The following is a 24,040-nucleotide window of genomic DNA, read 5'->3' as shown; positions in this document are numbered from 1 at the left end:
GATATTATTAGTTTATTATAAAAATTAAAATTAAGATATGAATCACAGAAAAATGTTCTTAATAAATTGGTTATTAAATTGATTTTATAAAATTAAATTAAACTAAAATTTCACTTTTTAAGATAGTATAACCGAGTGTTGAGTTCTCCTTAATTCCACATTTGAAATGTTCAATCATTGACATGAAGAAATGGATTAAAGATCTTACATAAACTAAACTAGATATATAATTAAATTATAATATATAATTTCTTTATTGGTAAACAAATATTTGTAGTAACCCCAAAAAAGAAAAATACTAGGAAGCCTTAGTGATTGCACCATGACCAGACAAAAAAATCAAATAACTTCAGGGTTATACCCGTTAGAATTTTCTTATATATTTTCCCCATTCTCCACTCCAATCCCCTGTATTATACAAGATTCATTTTCTTGTACATATATCACTATCCAGCCATTCTCAGAGAACATCACAAACAACCTGAAAATTGAGCACTAAATGTCATTCAATAGCTGTTCCTTTAAAATAAAATCCATTGCAAATATTAGTACAAAATTCTTAAGATGGTTGGATAACAGCAAAGTTGATAATTTATTGTTACTGTAAACAATCATTGATAATGTGTTTGTAGTATAGAATTGCATGTTGAATTTCTATGCACAAAACACCAAGTTCTACACATATCTTTTCTGTTTCAAAATTAATGTAGCTGCTTCACCAGTACTCTATAGCAGTAGATTATAGACACAAATAGAAAAGCAAACATGTTAAAAATTTAATAGATTGCTTACTGTTATAGGAACAAACATTGGGGTAGCTGAACTCAATTCCCTGCAGTAGGTCTCTGTTTCACCACCAAATCATCAGCAGAGTAATAATCAGCTATGAGCCGGTACATATATGATGGGTTATGCCCTCCACTGAGAAGTTCCAAAACCAGAAAATGCAAGAAAAGCAAAAGATTAATACATTTACTTTCTCAAGTCAGCAATGAAGTAGAGTTAATTTTCTTGATTAATTCCAGTTTAACTTACGTGTCAGTGATGAAGAGACTAACAAGGTTAGGTGGCACATAATCAAATGCTGGATTAACAACATGAAGAGAACCAAGACTAGTTGCAGAATCCATTAAATCTGAGAATTCTCCAAAGTCTAGTAGCTCGGATGGGGATCTCAACTCATTCAGTAGGACATGAGGATTGTGAGGATACAAAGGGCACAACTGTCAATGAAACAAAGCAATTTTCAATGAAGTCAAATAGTCGGTAACATGCAGCATATCACAACTTAAATTCCATAGTAGGATTAGGTAACAAGGTTTACTTACTAGCAATTAAGGGTTACTTGAGGTAATGTGTATTAGCTACGATGCACGGATACCATAAAGCGATAAACTAATTTAACAATAAGATACGATATGTGATACCTATTTAAAAATGTATAAAATTCTTGAAACATATTAAATATATTGTAGCTATCGATATCCAAGATATACAGACATAGGCATATAATATAAAATTCAATCAAATGGGATGCAGTTCAATCAAATCATATGCAATCCAATCAAATCAAATGCAATAATATAACTTGAATATTTATATAGTAATGATTGATTGAATGAAAAATAATCAATAATTAATCATATTTCTTATTTATTTTAAATATATTTCAAATATCTTTGTCCAAGTCCAAAAAATCCTATAAATACATATCAATATCAATTCCTCACTAAATTCTCATATTCACTTATATAATAATTTTCTATGCTCTTACTAACTTGAACGTTGGAAAATATTCTACAGGTGGATTTCCCCTAATCGTCTTTGGCAAACTATTATATCTCATAGTCATAACTTGATTTGCAAGGAAAACCACCTTCTTCCATCTCAAGAGATTAACGCTCTTTTTTGGTGAAAACATTTGGCGTCCACCGGGACAAGAGTAAAGTTGTTCTTGGACCTCAAGTCTTATGGTACTAACTAGAAGCATAATTGTCGATTATCATCATCATCATCATCATAGACCTCTCAATCGTTGATTATTCTTTTAGTTTAGTTGTGAATTCTTATGTTGTTCCTCTAGTAACCAATAGTAGTATCAGAACTTAATTCCTGATTATATTTTGTTGCTATTGTTACTACAATAGTATTGTAGAAAAATCTGAGTATGCTATGTGATTGTAGATAGTCTTATCTGTCACATCAAAAAGAAATTATTTTTGCTACTGGATATAGAATGTAGTAGTGTAAAAGTGCATGTCTAGGAAAGTTCTAGCAAGGAAAGTGCACGTTTAGTACTTATAAGTCCATCGCCCCATTCAACTCTTTTACTATACTTGCTAGCCTCAAACTCGACCATAAGCTCGGAACTAGTTTACGAAGAGGGTAAAAAACAAAACCATGTGATACATATTGGTGAAGTAATCTAGAGTATCACAATTGGATATGGATATATGAACCAAATTGAAGTAGTGGTGCATCAAAGTGTATTAGTAGTACCATCACGGTGAAGTATACAAAGGTATCAATATCATATACGGACACGAGTTATAGCCACAGTTGACAGTTATAGATAACTGTCACAACTGAATAGCTTGGCTGATAGAGATAGATAACAAACTAATGTCTACTGCAGCTAATATCAACTATACTATAACAGATCTATTTCAAAGACTCTTTGATTTATAAATTCCAAATTCATTCAATCATTTATCACTTTACCCTCATCACCATTTTAATGCATAATAAGATGTCTAGATAGCCTAAACAAGGACAAAGGTTTAATAGCTATGGAACATTTTAGACTGATTATTCATTGCTAGTTAAATATTTCTATGATTATCCTCAATGTCTACACTTTTTAAAATAAAAAAAATCAGGTTCAAAGTTGTTCACAGTTTAAGACTTCATTTTAATTCAAATCAAATTACTATGTTGCCTAAAAGTTGGTTGAACTGTCAAATATTGTTTGGTAATTCATTTTGAAAACTCTGTATAACATCTAAAAACACTGCAGTCATTTATTAGATTCTTATATTTCAATTTACAAATTTAGCAGAATGTATATTATTATTAGACCAATAAATGCACAGACACATAACGACTAGTTCTAAAATCTTGAGTTTAAAAAAATATCAAACTCATTGCCTCCAACAGATTTGGCAGTTACCTGTCCACTCTATTTCCATACACAACAGAATAGGAAAGAACGTCCAAAGAATTCTTGTTTCCTATAACATGACATATTTGAGGGAGAGTTAGAGATAATATATTAACAATTTACCTTATGACTCCCAGCAAGTACAACAAAAGGAACAGCATGCCTATGAGCAGCAAGTGCAACCATATGCAACCCAATTGGGGCAATTACTCCACCATTAGCCATGACGGCATGCGCACCAACTATAACCTAAAGAATTATAAATCAATTTAAATTCAGAACAACAGTCTTGATTCCAAAATTTACACCAGAATCACATACCATATTCACTCTGGAAATCATAGCAAAACACGCAGAATCAGCAATTACTGTGCTCTGTAAGCCTCTGGCAGCCAATTCTTTCGCAAGGAGATGTCCCCGATACCTGATTGCATATGCAACATTCAGTGGTTTTCTGAAGAATACAAACAAAGACTTTCGAGTAAACCAGAATCATGCCTTGCAAATGTTAATTAACCATAACTACAAACCTTGGGGCACCTTCAGCAACAACCACCTTAAATGATCTCTTTTTCTCCTTTGCAGCACAAAGAAATTCGAACACTGTTTTAGAACTGCCTAGCGTTAATATTACCTCACTGAAAAGTAGCCATGTAACAAATAAGAAAAAGAATACAAAGATTTTATTTTTTCTAAGAAATAAATAATAAAATTTTAAAATCAAGACACAGTCACATAAATCAATAGAATAATGTTTGCCTTCGTTACTTACACACGATGGATGTAAGAAAATAAACAATAGAGAGACAGAAGAATAAGGTATGGATTCTAGTGTTAGTCATGTAGATCAAGCAACCCTTGGCAACATGGAAAACCTCCAATTTGAGAAACATGAAATGATGAAACAACTCATTTCTCCAAAAACAAAAGCAACAAACCATGTTAAAGTTGCTTTAAAAAACGTAAAATAGTGAAGACTTTAATTTTTATGTGGTAAATTACAGGACATTTATCAAATATATGCAAGATATTCAAAGTTAATACTATGTATTTCGAAATTGACCTTTGACCAATTATATCAAGCAATAGTAATAATCCCACCCAATACCAACGCCATGTTCATAAAATAATTAAATCATCATTTTATTTATTCGATTACATCCAAGACCAATAATGCAGTCCCCAAGGAAAGGTAAAATAAGGCACAAACAGACTACAAGGGAAGCTTTGACAAATTTTACCATATAATAGTTAAACCAACAAATAATTGGAATTTTCCATTATATTAGTCCTCGCCATTGTTAGTTCAATATTTCCCTCACAATCAAAGTAATGTAAAAAGAACGCACTAGACATTGAATATATGCATTGTCTCTTTACATCACAACAGTTTAGTTTGTGATTCAAGAGTTTAACCAATCTTGTAATAGTTGTAATATTAACATTCCCTATAAGACATGGTTAATAATTCTCCGCTCACAAGACAAAAGCAATCAATCAACCAAAGAGAATTCTCGGGTGCTGGAACCCTTTACCGGTGCCTATTTATGACCAGTGGTAAGAAGTCCAACTGTCTTATCATTGATGATAAAAGAAAATATTACTTTCTAGTCTAGGTGTGAAAATAGATTGACATGTAAATATGTTTTTCCCTCAAATTTTGAATCTCAGATCAATCTGCTTTTTGGGATCTTATAATGGCATGTTCTGAAACAGGCACTTTCAAGTAGTAAGAGATAAACACGTCTTAAGTAGTTTAGGAGAAAACGAACTTTTGATGAATATGCTCTACTGCTTGTTCTGCTATTTGTTCATGGCAAGAGGTTATGTCTTGAATAAGTTCATTGACTGCTTCAATGACATCATGCTTCAACTTCCGACCTCTTGTACCCTTTTCAACGGCTGTAACAACAGAAAACTCAAAGATAAATGTAGTTGAATACCAGAACAACAATTTCTTCATCAAATGCCACACAGCAACTACGAATCAATATTTTACAATAATCACTAGGATCAATCAACCAAAAATATATCAAGTAATGTCAATGAAGTGCTCTAATATTTTTATAAAAATCAGGAAAAAAAATAATATTGCGTTTTAGCATTAATTTTATTGGGGAGAATTATCTAAAAGAATACCTCTTGTTAGCATAATATTTTTGCATGTAAAAAGATGAAATGAAAAAGTAACTTTTCCATTGCATTTATGCTTGAATTTCTGCATATCAAATATCAATATTTTTTATCAAAAGGCAGAAAGAATATGTCAGGAAAAAGATTAAGAAGTTATAAGTTATAACAAAACAAAACTCAAGCTTCACGCATCCTCACATCTACTTTTCCCATCAGAGTCACCCGTCGAGGAAGGCGTTGGTGGAATGGCTGCTGAATCCGTCACATCCTCTAGAAGAGTTTGTAATGACGGTGGACGCAAGGTGCTTCTTGCAGCAGCTGCAACAACAACAGCAGATAACGCAGGATGATCATCTCGCTCCACATCATCTTCATCATCACTTGTAGCGGACATCCCAAAACCAGCCATAGCATCTGTAACAAGGGAAAGATCCTCCTCCCTGATAATGTGAAGAACACGCCTCACAATATTTCCAACAGATAACTCTGCAATCCCATGCATAACATGTTATAAATTATAATATGCAAACAATTAATCAATCTCAATTCCAAAAGACTGAAACATCTTTTTAAGCAGAACTACATAACTAGGCAATCAGGCAGCAAATAAATCAGAATAGACATACTTTGACTGATATAAAAGCATTAAACACAGCACACACAAAATCTATATTTTTTGGGTGCCCATGGTACCAGCCAAGAACCAGAAACTAATGCCTAAAGGTACAAATCCATTTAAGGTTATCTCTCCCAACAAATGTTTTCCATATACATCAACTTCACGACCAAACCCCCAACCCACATATGCTAAACAAATACCAATACACTCTAACAGATACCATAAAATGTATATTTCTGTTATAAAATAAAATAAAAAGTATGAAAACTTGATATATATACCAATAGGATTAGCATCAATAATCTGCTCCCCCACAGCCCTTACTGCATTAATCAGATATGTGGCCTGGTTTGTGTGTGGCACCCGCTGATGCGAAATCACTGACCGGAGCAACTCTGCTGTCAGCTTCGCCGTGGCCTGAGACCCTTCAATTTTACTATCATCACAAAAACAAAACCAATAACTACAAATACAAAAATAACAATTTAACACCAAATCAAACACACATACACAGAAGAGAAAAAAAAAATCAATTCCTAAACCTCAAAAGTAACACCTTTATCCCAATTACACCATTCATCGAACTAAAACATCATCAGAGAAGGAAGAACTCACCGCTTCTTAAGCAGATTCACGAATTCATTAAGGGCTTGAACATCCGGCATTTTCCTCTAAAAAAAGCAGAATAAAAATTACACTATATATTATGATAAGAATAAGAATAAAGAAAAAAGGGAAAAGGGATTTACCAATCGAAAGTATAAGTAAAAGGGTAACCTAATCAAAGAAGCGTTAGAATAAGAATATATGAAGTTAGTAAAAGGGAATTCAAAATTAGAGATGAAAGAAGAGAGTGTTTTGGGTTTGGGTTTTATTCTGAGTTGCGTGCGCTTTATATAGTTGCGGAATCAAATACTCCAGTTTTGAATCCGAGATACCCGCCACCGTTATTACGTGAAAATGCTTACAAATTGTATCTGTTAGTTTTGTTTTACCAAGGTTTCATGTTCTAGCTTCTGAATATGCACAAAAATTGTCTTGGGATATCATAGATAATAACATGTGGGTTACTTTATAATATTTACTATTTATAAACTATAATAGGTAAAAGTGTTTTAGTCAAAATAATGTGAATAAATAATTAATAATCATTATAAATTAATATATTTGTTTTAAGAAACTATTCCCATTTTTATCTAACTTCTTCTATTAATATAATGTAATATTAGTATTTAAAGGTAGCGATGGGAGAAAAAGAGAGAAATATTAGTAATAATTATATAACTAAAACATATATATATAATTATTTTAGTATATTCTTTATATATATATATATAGTAATAATTATAGATTTTAATATTGTGGAAAGTAGTTGTGTCAGGTATTGATTCTTGAAGCCTGAATCCATGTCCCAATAAATATTTGATTGTTGATTTTTAGCCTGAATCTTCTTGAGGATGGATGAAGGTGACAATCTCTGTAAAATAGACTCAAGCTTCTAGAATATTTTTTGATCTTGTGTTAGCTTGGAGTCTGCATTGATTTTATCACCTAATTGATTTTTTTGATGTTCTTTTCTTCTAAAATTCATCAATGCTTATCAGATGAAGTGAAAAGTCTTCTCAGTATTCATTCGTCTATTCTTCAATCTTCAACTAACAGACGCTATGGTTGATCAACAATTTCTTATCATATGGCAGACGATGCAGTAATATGACTTGATCTTCGTCTTATCAGACGTAGCTACATGCTTTGTTGACTTAAGCACTTAATCAAAATTCTAGAATGTTGAACTTTTGCCTAAATAACTTCCCCCCTTTTTATCGTGCCTAAAACAATAAGAATTAGTATGAAGAATATATAGCGAAGAAGTGATTGATTTGCTTATCAACATCTTCTTTGACTTCAGCTTTGAGTTGCTCTTTTTTGAGTTGCAAACTCTAAGAAATACATGCAACTCATTAGCCATAGATGCTTGGAAAGGTGTTCCCCCTTAGTTTGTGCATCTTCCTTTTTTAAAGCTCCCCTTGAGCTTGTAAGCTCATTTTCTATTCCTTTTCTTTGAGACTCTTAATTGTATGCTTAGGAAGACATGAGTTTTGAGCATTTCAACCTACTTCCTCTTTTTAGGCCCTCTTGGTCATTCTCCCTTCCTTATTCTTTTTAGGGCCCTCTTGGACACTCTTCCTTCCTTTTTACTCTCGTATTTTTTAAGTAGCACTAATAAATGTGTGAATAATAAACAACAGATGGGTGAGTATACCACAATTGTTGCTATATATTCCATTGAATTTGAATTTTTTAAACAAAAACAAGTAATGGGACGTCCAAAGCTCTAAGTCTTCTCCATAAGAAGTTTTATCATGGTATTTGTCGATCTAAAAGAAAACTTGTGATGTTAATGATTGGTTCATTTTCTTCATCTTGAACAATCTTCTTATCCTTGTATAGGTGTAAGGATACTTGCATATGATAATGATTCATATAGACCATATGGGAGGTATAAAGAAAGATAAGGCATTGTTTAAAGCCACCAGATGGGACCATAGAATATGACAATGTTGACTTCTTTTGCATAGTTTATCTTCTCAATTCCTTTTCGTATGGATCATGCATCATTGTCTGTGTTGCACACACATCTTTTTTGGGTGATCTAGGAATCAAATGGTAATTTGTCTGCTTGACTCAGGAAGTGATTGTGTCATTTTCACCCAAAGCGTTATTTGCATTCATATGTAGTGAGCTTGGTTGTAGAGGAGAAATTTTACTTTAGAACTACCAAAGGTCCTTTGAGAAGGTAGAAAGCATAAGGAAATAAAGATGTTGTATGTTTATTTCTTATTATAAATGAGGAGATGAATGACTCTTTTTTTAGAAAGATACATCTTGAAACATACAAATTTCAAAAAGGATATTTTTTTGTCCTTTATTTTTGAAGACTTCGTCACTGATCATTTATCATTCTACCTTTTTGTTGAGCGACACCAAGATAACCAGGCATGCATACTTTTGTCTTTTATCCCAAACATGTTATCTAATGTCATTTGACATACACAAATTAGTTTTATAGGATACGATTTCTTTTGAGGAGACTTTGTGCATTTTGTTAGGCTTTAGGTTAAGATATCATCATTTGAGTATTTTCATTTTTGATTGAGGATCTGGTTGGTGCGCTATCATTTCTTTCTCTTTTTGAAGATCTAATTTTTAGAATGAGTCAATATATATGTGAACTTTTTTGTATTGTTTGACTTATGTGAGAGGGTTCAGAAGATCCTTCGTATGAGGAATCATTTTTTTCTTATTGTTTATATTTGACTATTTTTCTCTTTTACTTTAGATTCTCCGATTATTTCATTTTCTATGCATATTTTAGATATCTTGTTTGCTATGCATTCATCATTTTGGTAGCACTTCCTTGTAAGATATTGAAGAAGTTGTCTTCTTTGAATAAGCATTTTTCTTGATAAAGAAGCTCGAATCTACTTTCATGACTTGAGTTCTTCAACCTTTACTTTTGACAAATCTTTCCTTACATTGTTGGGTTTAGACCAAGACAACCATCAACATTAAATTTTTTGGAAAATTTGATCAGGTCTACATTATCTTTTCTCTTTTATAACTTATTCTTTAAACTGAGAAGAACTCAATTTTTTTCTCCCTTTGAGTAGATTGATTAGAATAGACGAGGTCATAACATTCTTCATCTAAAGTATTGACTCATTTTGTCTCTTTGGTTTCCGTTTGATCCTATGTAGTATGGATAAACGATCCTTCTGATATTCTCTGTCCTTCCGATCTTGCAAATATGTCCATTTGTAGTATCAAGACTAAGGTATGATAATTTCCTTTCAATCTTTGTTAATTTTGGATTCAAATATGCTTATTCGATCCTTAGGTTAGGACTAAGAATAAATGCAATAAAAAACATAGAGAAAAGAAACACAATTTTATTTTTCATCAAAACAAAAGTTGTGTTTGTTTCTATCGATGAAAATAAATAGATTTATTATTATTGTGGACTTATAAAGAAAGCACATAAAATAAGATGGAATAAACACTCAAGTCAATAAATCTCCATTAAATTTATTAAATTTTCTCTTCAATATTGATGAAATTTACAAGAAAAGTGTTGTAAAATTATATACTTAATATTTTATTATTATTATTATTATTATTATTATTTTAAAATAAATAAATAAATCAAAATATTTAAATAATAATAAAATAAGTTTATTTAAATTTTGACAATTTTTTAAATATTTTTTTACTTATTTAAATTTTAGAATAATTTGTATTTTAATTTAAATTTGATTTTAACTTTAGTTTATATTTTTTATATTTAGTTATTTTTAAATTTTTATTTTATAAACATATTAATATACAAAATCATTTATTTTATCACATCTATTACGAAGTGGACTTTAAGCCTAACTCAACCCCATAAAACCGGCTCATAAGGATGAGGATTGCACCCACATATATACAATGAAATGTCCTTATCTCTAGTCAATGTGAGATCTCCAACAACATCAACACATTTACTACAAATTTTCTTCTCAATTTCCACTCACTTTCTCTCCATCCAAACTTTTACTCTTTTTTTTTCCTTTTTGTCTTATTTTCTTTAGGTTTTTCTTTAAATGTAAACTTTTCTCTTTCTTGAAAAGTTCCATCATTTTGTTTTGACAACCTAATTCTATTGAGGTATATTAAAAGGAGAGAGATTAATGATGTATGGCATAAAAAATTTGAAATTTGTACTTCAATCTACTTTATTATTAAAATTCTTTATTAATAGATATAAATTAGTTAAGTATCACTTTTATCATATATTTTACATGTTAATTTTAGTTTAATCCTATATTTGTTTGTATTTTTTATAATATTATTTTGTATAATAATAGATAATTGTTATTATGTTAGTTTAACTAAAATACTAAAATATCGAATTTAATTCTAAGTGAGATATTAAGTTTTATAGTAATACGTAATACTTGGTTTGTTTCTGGTTACAGTAATAATGGTAAGTATGTGATGGAGGCACTAACTTACGCACGTGGCGACCATAACAACCCTTTTATGATTGAACATTGAAACCAAACCGAAAAGAGCAGAAGCATAAAAGTTGATTGATTTCGTAGTTGTCTAAAAGATTCAGTGCTTCCATTTTGGTATAACAGCACAATACAATGTCTCATACCAAAACAAAAATCTGAAACACATAAGTGAAACAAACTTTTATAGTATGTTTGGTTCAAAATGAAGGGAAACAAAATCACTCTTTGGATCCTTTATTTACAAGCAAATCATCTTATGTTCTTATACATTATTTTCTTGAAAAAAAATAAAATAAAAAACGTTTTAACTATTTTAATCATTTAGCAAGTATAACCTATTCCGATTTATATATTATTATCTAAGAAAAATATATTATATGGTAATTTTCTTTGATTTCATTTTTTAATTGAATAATTTTTAATATTATTTTTATAAAACTGTGTGTGTATATATATATATATTAAATTATATTATATTATATTTTTTAATTAATTACTCATAAAAATAATAAATTATATATATTTTTTAATATAATAAAAATGTAAATACACTGGTGTTTTTGTTAATCTTAATAACTTATTTAGTTAATATTTAAATATTAATTTAAAAACCAATTTATAAATTTTATTAATAATTTATTTAATAGAGTAATTAATTATTATTTTTCTTTAAAGTTGGTTTTATCTAATAATTTTTTTAATGTACATATGTGTATATATATAATGTATATAGAAAAAAAATTCTAAAATAAAAGTAAGATTTTTTTTTAAGAAGGCAGAGTTATGTGTTTCAATGTTTACTATTCTATTCAAGGAGAAGCAAGTTAGAAGTAGTAATAAAATATTCTAAATTTATTTGATGTTTTGAAATATTTGTCAAGCATATTTATAATAAAAAAGTTATTTCCAAGGATTTCTATAACACAAAAACATATTTTCAAGCACCTATTTTAACATACCAATGGTCATGAGATAGTGAATGGAGGGTAGAAAATTCATGATTTTTTGAAATAATAATAAAAAATTAGAGAATATTTTTTAATAAAGGATATTAAATATATTTTTAGAGATTTAAATGTATACATGATAATCACCCATTTCTAATGTAACTAAAGCTTTCATAAAACAAAAATTTGTATGGATTAAGTATAAAATGTCTATAACCATCTTAACATCTTATGAAAATTTTCTAATTTATTTTAACATATTGGATGGAGATTAAAATGTTTTCATCATATGCAATTACATTAGTTAGATTAAGAATGAAATTAAACACTCATCAAGTAATATATCAAACACCTAATCATACACGTTAAAATCTTTAAATTTTTGTCTTTGAAGGAGACATTGCTTCTCTTATTCACACTTGTAAGATAGTTGAAGAAAAAATAAATAAATAATTATATCATACCAAACATTACAATGAACAAATTATGAACAACATTTAATATATAATTTTTTTCTAATAGAGGATTTTGGAGCTTTTATTGTAATTTTAAAACTTCTCTTTGATTAGATTGAAGATTCATCATTAATATATTGAAAATTTTATAGTTAATATAGTTACTAAAAAAAATCATTAAATAGAAACTAATTTTAGAGACAAAAAGTAATTAGTCGTTATAGTAATTAAATGATATACCATTCTAGAGACTAAAAAATTTATTAGTTTCTAAATTAATTTATATTATTAATAAATAGTTTCTAAATTGATATCTAATTAGCTACCAAGATTTTTGTTACCAAATTTAGAATCTAAATAATTACTATTTATCAATAATAGAAACTAATTTATAAATCAATAATTTTTTTAATCTCTAAAATAGTCTCTAATTTAGTCATTATAGCAACTAATTATTTTTTTGTCTCTAAAATTGATTTTTAGTTAATGATTTTTAAAATGTAGTGTTGAAATGATAATTTTGATGTTTTAAGTATTGGTTTATCATCTATTGCTCTTGATTATGTTTTATATAGAAGTGACATATAAAAGTGTTTTGAGTTTTCATTGGAATGTTTATATATGCTTTAATTGATTAAAATGTGTTTTAATTAATAAAAATGTTTTTCAACTTGTGGGATTTGTAAGATAGAACATTTTAGTTGGTAAATTTTTGTTTTGGTAAACTAAACCACTTAAACATTTCAAGGAATGAAGTTGAGGTTGTTTTACTCTGTTAAACACATTTTTAATTGACTAAAATCACTAAAAGAACATGATTTTAGTTTACTTAAATCTTGTTTTAGTTGGTAAAAATTTCACAAGACTTTACATAATTCTCTTTTACTTAAGAGTTTGGTTTCATTATCTTATATCTTAAGCTTTGACTTTTGTATGTTCTAATATAATTGTGCTTTCATTTGTGTTTTGAAGTTTAGATTATAGATTAAATGAACTTTCAACGAGTTAAAGTCACTCATGATGAAGGTTTTAGTGATTTTAACTAACTAAATATTTTTATACAATTTTTATTTGTTTTTTTTCTTCTATAAATGAAGTCTACTTTAATCTCATCACAATATTTATTTTGGATTATCAAATAATAAACTTTAAACAGAAATTTAATATTTCCAAAACACATAAATAAAAGTAATAATAAGTGTAATGAATGAACTGAAAAAAAGTATGTTACATTTAATTTAACCAATAATCCAAACATAGTCTAAGTCAGATTCAAAAGTTCAAACATCCATTTACTCTTCTCATAATAAAATACTTCACTCCTCCTTCTTTATAACACACTTATAATTGATTCATATTTATTAAGCAAATTTGTTTAATTGTTTAACTCAATTAAAAGTATTGCATTTGTCTACAATTGTAATGTGTTTTCTTAAATTATGCTTAAATAATTAATAATTGGATAGAAAATAATAATAAATTTTCTTTTAAAACTATTTTTTGTTAATCTTCATGAAAAAGAGTGAGTCATGGACCATTCATAATATTGATTGATTATGGTGTAAAATAATTAAGAATATTTTGTTGAAAATAACTAAAAGATTAAGATTTTGTTGTTGTTGAAGACAACATATTATGTTTATAAAAGGAAAATGATAAGGAAGAACTCAAAGAAGAAAAAGGTCTCAAATTTTCAAAGCAAAGATTACACAAGAAACCGGTCTTTACCTGTTTTATTTTTAACTCGTTGATTTGTTTTTTCCCGATAAAATTCTCTCTCCTCTGTCTCTTTTTTTCTCTCTCTCTCTCTCTTTCTCTCGCTGGTTTGAATTCTTCTTCCACTCACAGACGCGCACTCGTGCCTTCTTTCTTATTTATTGCACTTGTCATATCGTATACACGCTCTCACCCACCAAATTTTTCATCATTAACCCTTCCTCTCTGTTTCTGTAATGGCCCTTTGATCAAAGCATCATTTCAGGTATTTGTCTCTTTCTATTCAACTCTATACCTCTCTCTCTCTGGGTTTTTATTGTTTTTAAAGAAGTTTATAAGTTTTCGTTTCTGGGTTTTGATTTTTCGAAACATTCCATAGACGGGGTGTTTAAAGTTTCAATTTTTAACTAAAGTTTCGTGTGACCCACCTTATTATTATTATTTTTAAATTTTGGTGAGAGTGTTGTTTGTGTATGTCGTAGGTAGATCTGTGGTGGATTTGTCTGAAACCCGATGCATTTGTTTGATGTTTCCAAGGTTGGGATTTTGGTTATTGAGCGTGTGGAATGGATGGAACAGTTTTTTGCTACCCCTTGTGGTCGATCCGCGTGATCAGTTTCTGCTTGGTCAATTGGGGTCTCTTGGATTGTTTGGGGACTTGCAAAAAATGTAAATGTTCAAATGGGTGCCTTGGATTATCATGCATGTGTGTTGCTTGTTTTGGCTTTGGGGGGTTAGGTTTTGATGGCATTGTGTTCGTTGACCTTTTCCATTTGTTTGTAGTGTATTGTCCTTGTTTCCATAATCATGTCTATTGGAATGATTTTTGTGGGTTTATGTGACAGCACTACATCAATTAACAGTTGGGTTACTGGTTTCATTTGTATTGTATTAGTTTTTAGTTATTTGCCGTTGCTTACTTTCATCAGTTAATTTATTGTTGTTGGGTGTAATATGTTTCCTTTTTTAATAGTCTTAGCTCATGGGTGTTAGTTTCTTTAGGCCACAATTTGATGCTAATGTCGGTAGTTGAATAGTGTTGGTGCTTTTAGTCTCATTTTTGTGTAATTCCATTTCAGTTTTCCGTTCATGTTTTTCTTGAATGTCTAAACCTAAGCTATTTTGATGGGTACTTGATAAACATGCCCAATAGATCATTGCTTTTGGAAACAATTCCTTAGCTAGAAAGTAGTCTGAACTTTGAATATTTTTGAATGATGAATGCAGCTTTTAGAAGTTATATTTCTTTTGTTTGCTTTTATAAATATATTCATCAGCTTTATGCTTTATTCAGCCATACAAAGTTGCTAAATTATATTTCAAAATCTATATTACTGTCATCAGTAATTGTTCTACCTTAATCCTTCCCATACAGGAAAGCTACTCTAGTTTAAGAGAAATGATAGTAGAGAATGGATATAAATGTAGGTTTCATAAATTAAAATAAGTTGGTAATATGCATGTAATACTCACTTATGTGAACTGTGATAATATACTGTGTGGAAAGAAGTATGAATTCTATTTATCAAATTTTATGAGGTCGATTGTGATTAATGAAATGCTTTTCTTTTTCATTCTCAAAAGGGCTGCTGGGGGTTGGTTGTACAAGCATGACATCTAGTCATCCATTCTTTGATGATATACGAAGCAGATCAAGTGTTGATCCTCCTCAAATGGAAGAGCCAACTGAAATTGGTGAACTCGTGAATGAGCCTCTGCAGACTTCTCTTAAGCCTCATGGGACTGTTACAAGCAGTGTTCGTGAGCTGTTAGAGTGCCCTGTTTGTTTAAATGCTATGTACCCTCCAATCCACCAGGTTATTTTTTTAATTGATGTTCATTGCTGATTTGTTGGGTTCCTAACATAGCATGTGGTTGTAATGTAGTAGTACTGGGGTTAATTGTGCTTTGATGCCCTGATTCATAAGAATGATTGTGATGTCCAATTGACTTTTGAAAACTAGGTACTTTGCCCTTGATTTTGTTTCATGTTTTGCAATGTTTCGCCTTTTTCTATGATTAGGATGTGAATTTAATTCTCATGATTTGGACAAGCTTATGTGCAAGTGACTTTTGAATGGAAAAATAGCTTGAAAGGGTTTCTTATTATGCCAAGTGTGGACCTTGGATCGCCTATTATAACTTTTCTCTATGTAAGTGTGAAAAACACTGTATATGGTGTGTTTGTTTGTCTAAATTTTTAGAGTGAACCACTGATTGTGGGAAACTATTAAAATAATAGGAGTTCTGAAGTAGTTTTCCCAAAACATTTGTCATTGAACTAATTGTGATTCAAAGGTAATTCCCTCCTCGTGTCTAAGGCTGATATATGCTGAGATGATCTTCAGCATTTTTTGGTAAGATATGAGGAAATTTGGATTACACATGCTATGGAAATGGATGATAAATTGTGGGTAATATCTTATTTAAGATGTCAAATAACCAAATCTGATTCATAAGTGTCATTTCATTTGAAACAAATCCTTTGAATTCCATTTAAAGGGTGTAATACTCTCATGCATGGAACAAGGGTGCAAACACATTTTTTTCCTTAAGGACTTAATGATGTTTATCATATGTAACTTTTGGAGTTTATTTATGTTTCTTTCAATTCAAAATAGTCATCTTTAACAATTTCACAGTAAAGAGCCTTTTTTAAATTTGCATAACAGCATCTGCTTTGTTGATCTTTGTTGCAGTGTTCAAATGGTCACACTTTATGCTCTGGTTGCAAACCCAGAGTCCATGATCGGTGCCCTACATGTAGGCATGAGCTTGGCAATATCAGATGTCTGGCACTGGAAAAGGTGGCTGCATCATTAGAACTTCCATGTAAATATCAAGGTTTTGGGTGCATGGGCATATACCCATATTACAGCAAGCTAAAGCATGAATCTCAATGTGCATTTAGACCTTACAATTGTCCATATGCTGGTTCAGAATGTTCTGTTATGGGTGATATACCTTACCTGGTGAACCATCTGAAAGATGATCACAAAGTGGACATGCACAATGGTTGTACTTTTAATCACCGTTATGTCAAAACAAACCCACAAGAAGTCGAAAATGCCACGTGGATGTTAACGGTAATGTTTTGCTGAACTTCCTTCTCTTTTCCTTTTCAAAGCTATTATTGGCTGATATTTCTTAAGAAGTAACTCACAAAATGATGCAGTTCTTTCTGTATGATGAATCTTTCTCATAGTCTCATGATTTCAATAATGATAGTGTTGTTACTTGGTAGCCATCTTAAAGAATCCAGTGATGGATTGTGTTATTTTCAGTTGTGTGAGGATGTAAATAGCCACATAAGTTTCTCTTCATCAGCAGAAGCCTTGATGGGAACATAGAATTGAAGTAAATTGAACTAAATCACCATTTTGCCTAGATGGAAACTAGAATTGAAGTAAACTAAACTAAATCACCATTTTGCCATTATGGGAACATAGAATTGAAGTAAACTAAACTAAATCACCATTTTGCCATGATGGGAACATAGAATTGAAGTAAACTAAACTAAATCACCATTTGTAAGTTTCTTATACTTGCTTAAACAATTTAAGTCCTGGAACATATCAAACTTTTGATATTTTGAATAGCACACAACACACAGAATTTGGCTTTATAGTGTGAATTTGTGCAAAGCATGTTGTGACTTAGGCACTTAACTGATTTTGGAGCTGAATTTTGTTTGTAGGTTTTCAGTTGCTTTGGTCAGTATTTCTGTCTACACTTTGAAGCTTTTCAGCTGGGAATGGCTCCTGTCTACATAGCTTTTTTGCGGTTCATGGGGGATGACAACGAGGCCAAGAACTACACATACAGTTTGGAGGTGGGTGGAAATGGGAGGAAGATGATTTGGCAGGGTGTGCCTAGAAGCATTAGGGATAGCCACCGTAAGGTTCGTGACAGTTTTGATGGTCTGATAATTCAGAGGAGCATGGCTCTATTCTTTTCTGGGGGTGACAAGAAGGAACTCAAACTAAGAGTAACTGGGAGAATTTGGAAAGAACAGTGATGAGTTTTGTAGTGTCCTATTTCTTAATTCTTGTTGTAGCTGTATGAATCTTCTGTTCATGTATTGCATTTTGTAACTTAGATGGCAACATCTCTTTGCTTAGCTCTAGATCAAATACATGAACATGAAGAACCCTCATTATGATATATAGATCTACAATCTTAGCTTTCTTCTCATATTCTACCCTCTTCCATGCATTTTCATAGTTACTTTCTTATTCATAGATTTATTTATTTATGCTTATTAACTTTTTATATACAATAAGAACTTTAATTTGATTACTTATTCTCAATTTGAAATCTAAACCAAACTCTAGACTTTTTAAAAAAAAATCTGATTTTAATCAATTTTTTATGTATAGGTCAAATGTTTTTTTTACCAAAAGGGGAAACTTTTGTTTCAGAACTATCTGTCATGAAAACCAGATCAGTCATTCCTCAACCCATAGGTTCAAGATTTAATTATTAGATTATGATTAAACAATATAATGTATAAAATAACCTTGAATAATATTGTAACTCAATATTATATGCTAGAAATAGTGCAATTTATAGGGTTTTAACATTCATAACATTTACATCTAAGTTTAAAGTCACAAATAATAATTTTATCTTAAAAAATACACTTTGTTGAAATCTGAAAATATTACGGTATTAGTTTTTGTTAGAAATATATTTATAAAAATATTTTTGATTTGCTTGTTGTAAATTGGAAATTTTGATTTTTGACAAAATTATTTGTTTTTAGAACCATTTTTTCATATTATAATTTAGAACCATTTTCATCATTTACCTATCAATTCCATATTTGTGTTAAAAATTATTATTCCCTAGAAAATGTAAAGCCACGTCAATATGCTGATAGAAAAATAAATTAGGTGTTATTAGAGGTGAGTTATTTTTAAAAATGTAATTAAAATATTTAATTATTTAAAATATTTTATTTATGCACTATTTTTATGTTAATAAAAGAAGTGGACATATATTCCGTGAATGGAAAATTGATGTTTTCTATTTAGTTATACAATTTAACATTCAACACATTTCTGTTTTCATAACTTTTCTTTATTTTTAAATATTTTTTTTTATAAAAATAACAGTTACATGATTTTTAATACTATTTTTACAAAATCACACATATATATATAAATATATATTTTAAAGTAAATTATTTTCTATTTTTTAATCAGTTACTCAAAAATAATAAAATAATAAAATAATAATTATTATGAGAATTATGACATGACAACGCAAACCACTGTTATGAATTTAAGTTCATCCGACCTAACCTTCCTAAAATTCATAATTTAAGCTATTATTTATTACAAATTTGCATTATTTAAACAACACAAACACAAATTATAAGTATTTAAATTATAAAACAACAAAAACTTTAATATTGCAGCTGAAAAAAGTCATTAATGTTATATTGTACTCAAAGCCAATTCTCTCTGGGTGAGATTATATGTCCCATTAAAACATAATTTTGACTCATCCTTTTATTGTTCTCAAGGGATGGATGCAAGCATCAAGAACACTTAGCCAAATATGCTTTCCACCCTTCAACTCGGTATTCACGAGCTGCCTCTGCAGGATTTGCTGCTTTGATGATGCCTCGTCCCACAATGATTATGTCACTGCCCCTATCATGAACCACCTGCAGAAAAACAAAAAAAGATGCTATAATCAATTTTTTTCATAAGCTAAAGTTGGTGTAAAAGTTATTTCATATTAAGTTTTCTATAATCTGATTTTAGTTTTTTATTTATTTCTCTTTTAGAAATTCAAACAAGTGAACTTCTCTTTTTAATGCTGCTTCTGTTTCATGCACTATGCAGTAAGCAAGTGACTGAATGGTAAACTAGTGCACCCTCATCCTTTTTCCTCCAATTTTGTTTTCAACCTCAGAAAGTACAACAAATAATGGGGGCAAAATACTTCTGCAAATGTTTATCTCAAGCAGAAACTTACTGAATATGGAGTGTTATATTGCTGGCCTAAAGCATCACCACCAGTTACCATTTGAACTCCAGGGGTTGCTTGAATGAAAGAGGGATTTATAGGTGCTCCTGGCCATGATGCAGGATTGACTGAGATGAAGCCAATGACGAAGTCAGAATGATCCTCAGCAATTTTTACTGCAGCAGCGGTATAATCTCCCTTGGCAAGGTTACCTGCTGAACTCATTTCAGCAAGCAGTAATAGACCCCTGCCACTAGGTAAACCCTGAGAGCATGGTCATGAAACTAGTTAGGCCATGAGTTGAGGTGTTGCTGTGGTGTAAAATAATAAAATTTACAACTGGTACAGACCTTCAACTTTAATCCATCAACAATTCCAGGACCTGAGATTATGTGAGCATTTACTATATGAGCCCAATCCAATATGTGAAAGATCCCTCTGAAACAGTGGAATAGAAGAAACAAGTCATATTGAATGCAGAAATGGATTTGAGGAATCCCAAAAAGGATTCCATGACATTTGAGCAGTCTTACCCTGCATATTGCATGGTCACTGTGTTACCAATATCAGCAAATTTACGATCCTCAAAGATCAAGAAGTTATGTTTTTCAGCAATCTTCAATAGAATAAACCATATATTAGACTCAAGTAGATCGGAAATGTAAGAGATTGGCAGAAATATATCACATCCACAATGCTCAAAATTCATGACATAACACCATTATTATCCTAGGTTAAAAGGCAGGAATCACCACGCTGTTTGAATAAATCCAAGCAAATCGTCTAGGTTTGCCTATGTCAATAATATCAGGAACCAAAATGTTTCTTGTGATCCAGAAAAGAAAAGCGTATGAGCAAAAAAAGAGGTTCTTTTAGCACTATACCGAGAGAAGCTTTGAGCCAAAATCAGGAGTAAAATCTGGAAAAATATCCACATGAGTCTTCAGCAGGCAAATCTCAGGTCCAACCTGAAAGAGAAAACCAAGGAAATAGTCAAAAGAAAATAAATGATTGTGGTCAATCTTCTAATTAGAATCCATTTGATGTTCATAACTCAAAGAACACAGATCTCTTCGAAGTACAAAAGCAAGAAAGAATTCTGCAAGCCATCAAAATAGTAATGTCCAAGAAAATGACATGAGGAATACCTTCTCAGCAATTTCAAGCAATTCAGCTGCAGTTCCAACATCAGCAGCCAGACACAAATTACTTGCCTTCGCAGCCATTATCTCAAACAATCTCTTTCCCATTGGATTCTTTGAGAGCTTAGCCCTCTCCTCAAATGGCAAAGCCTTGACCTTTGTTGCAGGCTTCTCCACCTTTGCCAGAGCTGCTACCTTCCGATTCTCCTCTAAGAATTTCATAACAACCCCAACCATCTCCTCTCCAAGTTTCCCATGATTACTCAAAATTTTCACCATATCAGTCAATTTAATAATTGCATGCAGCTTGATGCCATTCTCCTCCAAATTTTCCCTCCCTCCTTGCTCTCTATCAATCAAGACAACAGCATCACTGATCTTCAACCCTGAAGCACGCAGTGGTGCTGCTGTTTCCAAAACCGATGTGCCACTTGTAACCAAATCCTCAATGATCAAGCAATTCTGGCCAGGCTTGAAATCACCTTCTATAGCTTTAGCAGTGCCATAATCTTTTATTTCCTTGCGGCGCATAACCATAGGAATGCTTTGGGCAAGGGAGACACATGTAGCAATTGGTAAGGCAGTGTAAGGGACACCACATACAAGATCATAGGAAGTGGAAGAGACTGAGGAAATAAGGGTTTGAGAGATTTGCTGGAGGAGAGAAGGGTAAGATATAATGAGGCGCAGGTCTATGTAGATTGGTGAGTAGATGCCAGATTTGAGTTTGAAGTTGCCAAATTTGACAGCTGAGATCTCATGGAGTTGAAGAACTAGAGACTCTACCAATGAAGATGACGACATTTCCTCCCTTTTTCTCAGTGTGTCTCAGAAAGAGGATTTATGATCTTAGAGATAACCTGTGTCACCCAGTATGCATGATAAAACTGTTAAATTAAAGAGTTCGAACAACTGGTGTGGAGAGGTAAAAATTGCACAAGATATTTTTGTTCTGCAATTTTAAGCATCAGAATGGAATTCAAAACATAGACTTCTAATTACAGCATTCTCACCTTACCTCAAAGATGAAATCATAGATTGGTCAATTCGTACAACATAATCATAATCATAATACACAATAATGGACAATGGACAATGGCTAGAAGAAAATGAAAACTGGGTTCACTAGTAGGTCACACAGACACATATCAATCCGACAACCTCAACACAAATTCCTTAAAAAGGAAGCCAAACCACAATTCAACCAAAACAATTATAAGACTTCTAAGCATCACTATAGGCATAATTATGGAATGCCCTTTCAAAAACATGTTTTTGGGCCAAAACTTATTTAGATCTTAGAAACCAAAGAAGGGAATCTACCTTTCAAACACGTTAACAGTTATGAAACCTGGGAGGAATAGATGACTGAACAGACCGAAACTAGGAGAGTGACCTTTTTTACTAAAAAAAACAACCAAACATCATCAGTGCTTAATCAAAAGGGCAAAAAAATCACACAACGCACAGTTTTAAACTAAAACTCAGCCAAAAAATGCAACCACCCAGATAAAGCTACAACAATTTCATTAACACGTTAAACACACAAAATAATTAAAAGAAAAAAAAAAAACTGTCCAGAAATAATACATGGCATGCAAAGTTTCGTTTCACAATCTTCACATTACTCACTCATTGAACTAAAAGAGCACACACACATACACTGAGAGAAAGAGACCTGTTATGGATTGAGATGATAGACGGCGCTGCTTAAGTGGCTGCGTGCAATTTAAGTGCTCTTTATTCGTTAAGAAAAGCCATGTTTGGAACTGCTTTTTTATATATTCTTTATATATCATCTAACCCTATTACTTTCATTTATTGCCATTTGGTCCTTTACTAATAATAATTAGCAACTATGTCAGTTAAAATTTGTTAAGATGGACACAACTTCTAGTTTCATGCAAGAGAGATAAAATGGAAAAGAAAAAAAAATATTAAGGTAGATGTATTTGATTATTTGACTATAGATAAACACAAGAAAGGAAAGAAATTTAAAATTATGAGACCCATCTCTATGCAAAGTTGTGGCCGAACTTCACACATCTTTATTTTTTTAGGATGTTCAAAACAGAATCATTTTCAACAATGCACCAGACAAAAAAAACAGTTAAATTAGTTCGAGAAGAACCATTTTTTCAGTTCGTGTGGTTAAGTTTGTTTCATTTCTGTGATGCATGCATGACTGTATTGAACCACGGTAACATAAACAAAACAAAACCAAGAGTTAAAAAATCAAAACATCAAAAGAAACAGTTAAGCTGGAAATATCCATGCTCTGATTTTTCAAACTCGCGAGTTAACTCGTTGACTCGTCCGAGTTTACGTTTCTACATATCTTGAGTTAACTCGGTAGTAAACCCGGTTTTTGAGTAACTCAGCAGACTCGGAGTGAACTCGGTACTCGCGAGTTTGTTCCGAGTTGGGTTTTCGTTTTAACTCAAAACGGTGTCGTTCTGAATGGGAAAAATTAAATAAAATACACTCACTTTACGGTTTGGCGTTACGTTTTGGTTTCAGTCACATTCGTTGCGTCGTCTCTGGTGCGGAGGTGGTGCGTCTTCTCTAACGAGTACGGCGGTGGTGGCGATTGGGAAGAGGACGTCGCGCGGTGGTGGCGATTTGTGCGGTGGTTGCAGGATATGGTTCGTGCGTTTGTGTGGTGGTCGCAGGTTGCGGTTCGTGCGGTGGTTGTGGGTTGCAGGTCGACGGTGGTCCGGTGGTACCGTTGGTGGTGGGGAATTAGGGTTTGTATTGTGATTTTTTTTGGAATGCTATCTGATTTATAATCGTTTTTTTTACACATTTTTTTTCGATTTTAATTTAATT

The 24,040-nt window shown here is 31.3% G+C and overlaps 3 protein-coding genes across 14 annotated transcripts; 1 reads left to right on the top strand and 2 right to left on the bottom strand.

The window, feature by feature from the left end:
- Positions 1 to 204: 204 nt before the first annotated feature.
- On the bottom strand, positions 205 to 6,974 carry LOC137834810 (uncharacterized). 2 transcript variants are annotated; one of them, XM_068643010.1, is made up of 11 exons: positions 6,662 to 6,974; positions 6,528 to 6,583; positions 6,194 to 6,348; positions 5,492 to 5,779; positions 4,933 to 5,062; positions 3,691 to 3,798; positions 3,482 to 3,584; positions 3,284 to 3,409; positions 1,036 to 1,223; positions 793 to 921; positions 205 to 481 (listed from the first exon to the last, which is right to left on the bottom strand). In XM_068643010.1, exons 2-10 carry the CDS (start codon positions 6,575 to 6,577, stop codon positions 825 to 827), a joined length of 1,245 nt encoding a protein of 414 aa, XP_068499111.1. In that variant the 5' UTR covers positions 6,578 to 6,583; positions 6,662 to 6,974; the 3' UTR covers positions 205 to 481; positions 793 to 824. The 2 variants fall into 2 exon arrangements, with proteins under 2 accessions (XP_068499111.1, XP_068499112.1); XM_068643011.1 differs by having other exon boundaries at positions 809 to 921; positions 6,662 to 6,891.
- A 7,072-nt stretch (positions 6,975 to 14,046) lies between these two features.
- On the top strand, positions 14,047 to 18,284 carry LOC137834809 (E3 ubiquitin-protein ligase DIS1-like). 2 transcript variants are annotated; one of them, XM_068643008.1, is made up of 5 exons: positions 14,194 to 14,355; positions 14,573 to 14,759; positions 15,675 to 15,907; positions 16,790 to 17,176; positions 17,788 to 18,284. In XM_068643008.1, exons 2-5 carry the CDS (start codon positions 14,657 to 14,659, stop codon positions 18,106 to 18,108), a joined length of 1,044 nt encoding a protein of 347 aa, XP_068499109.1. In that variant the 5' UTR covers positions 14,194 to 14,355; positions 14,573 to 14,656; the 3' UTR covers positions 18,109 to 18,284. The 2 variants fall into 2 exon arrangements, with proteins under 2 accessions (XP_068499110.1, XP_068499109.1); XM_068643009.1 differs by lacking the exon at positions 14,573 to 14,759 and having other exon boundaries at positions 14,047 to 14,355.
- Positions 18,285 to 19,481: 1,197 nt separating this feature from the next.
- Positions 19,482 to 24,040, bottom strand: LOC137834808 (uridine 5'-monophosphate synthase-like). 10 transcript variants are annotated; one of them, XM_068643002.1, is made up of 8 exons: positions 23,701 to 24,002; positions 22,535 to 22,615; positions 21,218 to 22,071; positions 20,954 to 21,037; positions 20,603 to 20,685; positions 20,420 to 20,507; positions 20,079 to 20,333; positions 19,482 to 19,764 (listed from the first exon to the last, which is right to left on the bottom strand). In XM_068643002.1, exons 3-8 carry the CDS (start codon positions 22,013 to 22,015, stop codon positions 19,636 to 19,638), a joined length of 1,437 nt encoding a protein of 478 aa, XP_068499103.1. In that variant the 5' UTR covers positions 22,016 to 22,071; positions 22,535 to 22,615; positions 23,701 to 24,002; the 3' UTR covers positions 19,482 to 19,635. The 10 variants fall into 10 exon arrangements, with proteins under 10 accessions (XP_068499103.1, XP_068499105.1, XP_068499100.1 ...); XM_068643004.1 differs by lacking the exon at positions 23,701 to 24,002 and adding an exon at positions 22,874 to 22,976; XM_068642999.1 differs by lacking the exon at positions 23,701 to 24,002 and adding an exon at positions 22,890 to 22,976.

The sequence above is a fragment of the Phaseolus vulgaris genome, chromosome 5, assembly GCF_000499845.2.
Source record: "Phaseolus vulgaris cultivar G19833 chromosome 5, P. vulgaris v2.0, whole genome shotgun sequence".
Taxonomy (NCBI): Eukaryota; Viridiplantae; Streptophyta; class Magnoliopsida; order Fabales; family Fabaceae; genus Phaseolus; species Phaseolus vulgaris.
Note: the sequence above shows the minus strand (reverse complement) of the source record. Positions and strands in the feature narration are given on the sequence as shown.